The sequence below is a fragment of the Pygoscelis adeliae genome, unplaced genomic scaffold (assembly GCF_000699105.1).
Source record: "Pygoscelis adeliae isolate BGI_AS28 unplaced genomic scaffold, ASM69910v1 Scaffold197, whole genome shotgun sequence".
Classification (NCBI taxonomy): Eukaryota; Metazoa; Chordata; class Aves; order Sphenisciformes; family Spheniscidae; genus Pygoscelis; species Pygoscelis adeliae.
The window spans coordinates 2,504,843-2,509,265 of record NW_008825105.1 but is presented as its reverse complement, the minus strand read 5'-3'; the positions used below and the strand labels follow the sequence as shown (position 1 = coordinate 2,509,265).

General features: G+C 59.1%; 1 protein-coding gene across 1 annotated transcript in view; it reads right to left on the bottom strand.

Annotated features, from left to right (window-relative positions):
- Nucleotides 1–420: 420 nt before the first annotated feature.
- Nucleotides 421–4,423, bottom strand: part of PACSIN1 (protein kinase C and casein kinase substrate in neurons 1) — a 14,806-nt gene continuing 10,803 nt past the window's right edge. Inside the window, exons 3-9 of the mRNA XM_009327465.1 lie at nt 4,298–4,423; nt 3,974–4,129; nt 3,476–3,651; nt 2,927–3,047; nt 2,719–2,843; nt 2,211–2,404; nt 421–1,847 (exon numbers count right to left, since the gene is read on the bottom strand). The exon at nt 4,298–4,423 is cut by the window's right edge and continues 101 nt beyond it. Coding sequence (XP_009325740.1) covers nt 1,738–1,847; nt 2,211–2,404; nt 2,719–2,843; nt 2,927–3,047; nt 3,476–3,651; nt 3,974–4,129; nt 4,298–4,423 — 1,008 coding nt within the window. The 3' untranslated portion in view covers nt 421–1,737. The remainder of the gene's footprint in view (nt 1,848–2,210; nt 2,405–2,718; nt 2,844–2,926; nt 3,048–3,475; nt 3,652–3,973; nt 4,130–4,297) is intronic.

The following is a 4,423-nucleotide window of genomic DNA, read 5'->3' as shown; positions in this document are numbered from 1 at the left end:
ACCCGGAGGACGCTTACAGAGCTCAGTTATTTTCGCTTGCTGCTTTTTGTTGTTGTATCCACGGTAATACAATCACGATAGATAGATATATATATATTATATATATACTTCTTAAATTACACAATCAATGTACAAAAAACCGGGGTGCATTGCTGAGACAGGTGGTTGGTTGGGGTTTTTCTGACTTTTTTTTGTGTTTTTTTTTCCCGTTTGCGTACCTGGCAGGGGACGCAGGGCCGGGCGGCTCTCGCCCACCGTGCCCAGCACATGGTGCATCTCCTGCCTCCGCGGAAACACTTGATCCCTGGGGCCAAAAAATTCACGAACCACCGGAGGGAGCAGGAGAGGAGCGGGAGGAGCGTGCGGGAAGATGATGGCATCATATATATAATATATATAATATATATAAAAAAATGAGAGATGACCTGTAGGGAAGAGCTCGGGATGGCAAATGTGCCCCGGGCAGAGGGGTTGGGGTGACCACGCTGGGTGGCAGCGCCCACGGGTGCTGCGGGGATCCCGTCCACGCTGCGGCCGGATGCAGAGCCCAAGCGCAGGAGGGATAGAGCCCCTCGGGGAAAAGCAAAGGGCAAAGCCTGCGGCCGTTCCCCTCTTTTGGCGTGTCTTGTTGTCGGCCACCTTCACCAGGCAGCTGCTTCGCTGCCCGGGCTGGGGTCTGCTGCCCGCACCGAGCCCTCCTCGTCCTCCGGCTGGCTGCAGCTCCTGCCGGCGCCACGCAAGGCTGGACGTTGCTTATCCCCCATCCCTGGTCTACTCCTGCCTCTCTTCGGGAAGGGGGCGGATGGGGACCGTCCCCAGCAGGATCCAAGCTGGTCCCCGCTATCCCAGGCTGGGCATGAAGGTGCTTCCAGCAGCACTGGGCTGCGGTGGGTCCTGCTCCGAACCGCGGTGGATTTTTAGGGCCACCTCCCCCTGGATGTGGTGTGCGCTGGATGACTGCCCTCGCGAAGGGCGATGCTGCTCCCTGCAGCACACGCGGGGCATCGGCTCGGGAGCCTCCACCAACTCCAGACACGTTGGCAGCCTGGCCACGAGGAGGAGGAGGAGGAGGAGGAGGAAGCTGAGGAGATGCCACCAAGCTCCATGGCAGGGCTGGTCCCACCTCACCTGGGCAACTCAATCTGCCACCAGCCCTGCCCGTGAGCAGGGACCTGCCCGTGGATGGGGCCGGGTGACTGCGGGGCAGGAGGGGATGTTCGTCCCCTTCCTTGCGGGAGGGAGGATGAACCGGGGAGAAGAACATGGAAACACCAAAAAAATGGAGTCAGACTCCAATCCCTCTCGGTTTTTTGGGGTGAATTTGATTGGTCCCAGGAGCTTCAGCGCCATGCATTTTGGAGCAGTTCCAGCCAATTGGAAGGCGGCTCATGATTTCAGTATCTTTAAAAACCAACCAATCAGGAGCTCTCACTGGTTGGGCTTTAAGATCTTGAGGTATCAGCTTTTCGCTCAGAAAAAAAAATCAACTAACGTAGACGAACGGACAACGTCATCTTTCGCTTCACATAATCTTAGAAGAAGAAGAAAGCGACTATGCAAAATACTCTTCAGAGACAACTCTTAAAAAAATAAAAGCTTGGTCGGAAAATATGTCTGAATCTCTAACTGTGAGGAGTGAAGGACCAGACGGCAAAATGGCTGGTTGGCTGGTGGAGAGATGGAGACAACGGAGGGTGGATTTATCTGCTGACGGCGATGAGGAGCACACCACAAGACTTAGATTGCCTCCACGTAGTTGGCGGGGTAGAGACCTAGCTGCCCGTTGTCCAAGCGCCCTTTGCACCATCCTTGCTCGTCTTCTTCACCAAGTTTGGTTAGTTCATCACCTGGGGAGGAAGGTGGGAAGGGGAGAGCTCATTGCAGGTGTTGGAGCCTCTTCTGTCCCCTCATTTCTCCCCTGGATGGAGCCGCTGGGGGTTTCTAGGACGGATCCTGAGCACGCAGGTTTGTAGGGTAGAAAGGCAAGGGGTGACCCATGAGACCTTGCGTGCCCCATCCCACCATCTCTCCGGTCCCACCCGCGTTTGGGCTCAGCTTGTGCCTTCCCCTTTCTGCCAGTTCAACATTTTGAAGGGCTGGGATATCCCAGAAATGATTTGTGGGATTTTACACCAAAAAGCAGAGCAGTGTGGGACCTGCAACTCCAGCAGATGAGCCCCGGCCGACCTGGCACCGGTGATGGACCGTACCTGCTTTGAAGCTGAGCTCATCCTGCTCCTGCCCGTCGTAGTCGTACAGGGCCCGCACCCGCACGCCCTTCCCCGCTGACTCCTCGTCGAAGGGGTTGGTGCCGCCGTTGGCCTCGCTGGTGTTGAAGGAGTTGCTGCCTTCGTCATCGGACCACTCGGCGCTGTAGGTCTGCGCACGGTCATGGCTGCTCACGCTGGGGTGGGGGGAAGAAGGGAGAGGGGTCATCAGAGCAGGCGGGGGACAGCGGCGGGGGGCAGGCACCGTGTGCCATGGACATCTGGGAGGATGCTGCGGCTTTCCCGAGGTTACAGGGGAGCGGGGGCTGCAGTGAGCAGGACCCCCAGCTAATGACATGTCCAGCAAGACATGGAGGGAGGACAGAGAAGAGTGGTGGCCGTCACCAAGGACATCCTGCACCCCCTTGGGTGTCCCCACAGCACTGGGAATGTTTGCACAGGCAAACGCCGTGCCTTTCCCATGGCATCTCCCCTCCCCGCTGGCCCTCACCTCCCACGCTCGCCCGCCGGTGCCCCCGTCTCGCCCATGCTGCTGGCATTGGTCAGGGTCACCCCCTCGCCCTTCTTCTGCTTCTCCTTCCGCGTTATCGTGTGCGTTAGGTCGGGGTTCCACTCCTGCAAGCACAAAGCAACCGGCCCCTGAGCGCCCGGCCGCCCTGTAGGGCTGCCAGCACCCCAACCGGGGTGCCCAGCCTTACCTCGAACTGGGGCCAGTTCATGGGCATCCCGGGGCCACTGGTGCTGCGGAACCACCGGAGATCCTCCTGCGCGTCCGAGAGGCGGATGGTCTGCTCCAGCTCCCGGTAGACGTTGGCGTAGCTGCGAGGAGAGACGCGGGTCGGGGTGCTGCGGGTGGGGGGTGGACCCCGGCGGGCTGCCCCGGGGAGGGGCTGGGACAGGGACATGCCCCAGGTCGTGTCACCTCCTACGAGGCACTGGGGGGGGCCGGGCTCCCGCACAGCCTTCCTGCCACTCTGGTACCTCTCAGTGACCATTGTGTTGGCCAGAAACCCCTCTCCCTTGTGTTGCAGGGGGTGGGTTGTCCTGGAAGCACTCGGTCCCTCCAGGGCTTGGTTTGCTTTCCAGGCAGCACGAAGAGACCTTGCCAGCAACCCCTCTCCCTTGTGTTGCAGGGGGTGGGTTGTCCTGGAAGCACTCGGTCCCTCCAGGGCTTGGTTTGCTTTCCAGGCAGCATGAAGAGACCTTGCGTGGGCGCTTTCTGCCCAGCCAGCGCAGGAGGCACCTACCTGCTGCTCTCGGCCAGGTTCAGGTGCTTCTTGATGTCCAGGAGCACTTCCTTGAGGAAATTGAGCCTCTTCTCCTCAAACTGCTGGCACTGCTCAAAGACCTGCTCCATGCTCTCGATGTACTGTGGGGTGCACTTGTTCAGCTCGTCCAGCACCTTCTCGTACTTCTCCTGAGTCTGCAAAGGTGCAGGAGGGTACCTTGGTTATACTTCGGGCACCTGAGAGGCCCTTTCTGGGTGCTGAGAGGGTCTGGTTTGTGGGCCCAGATTGAGCCAAGAGCCTCCATGAGTGAAATCAGTCTGCTTGCTGGAAAGATTTTGCCCCAGTAAGAGCGGTAAATCTCTCTCCCCTGAGCACTGCCTGCGAGTCCTCACCCTTCTACGGGTGCGTAGGGCTGGGAAAATGGGAATGAATGGGGGAAAAGGGGCGTGGTGGCCATTTCCACTGGTTTTCCCTGCCCGATGCCTCGTGAGCCCGGAGCAGGGCAGCGGCTCGCACCTTTTGCACGTCTTGCTTGCATTTTTCCACTTTGTCCTGGAGCTTCTTCTGCTGCTCAGGGGTGTTGGACTGCTCCGCCTTGCTGTTGGCTTCCCGGGTCATCGCCAGCTTCTCCTCCTTGCATGCCAAGTGGTAGGCTTTCTTGGCTGTCTCCAGCTGTGGAGAGGAGAGAGAAGGGACGTCAGAGTAGCAGTCACAGCCCTCTGCCCATCCTTCTGCCTGCAGGGAGGTGCCACCCGGCTCTCCAAGCCTGGATTGGGCACCCAGAGCCGGAGCTGGGAGATGGCATGGGTGCCCCAGGACACGCTGCGCTTCTCCTCTCACCTCCTTGAGCTTCTTGGCCCAGGGCTTCTGGGCTTTCCGAAAGCCGTCCTCAGCCTCCTTGGCCTCCTTGAAACCTCCCATGATCTGCTTGTGGTAGGCGTCCTTCTGCCAGTTCTTGACCTTCTC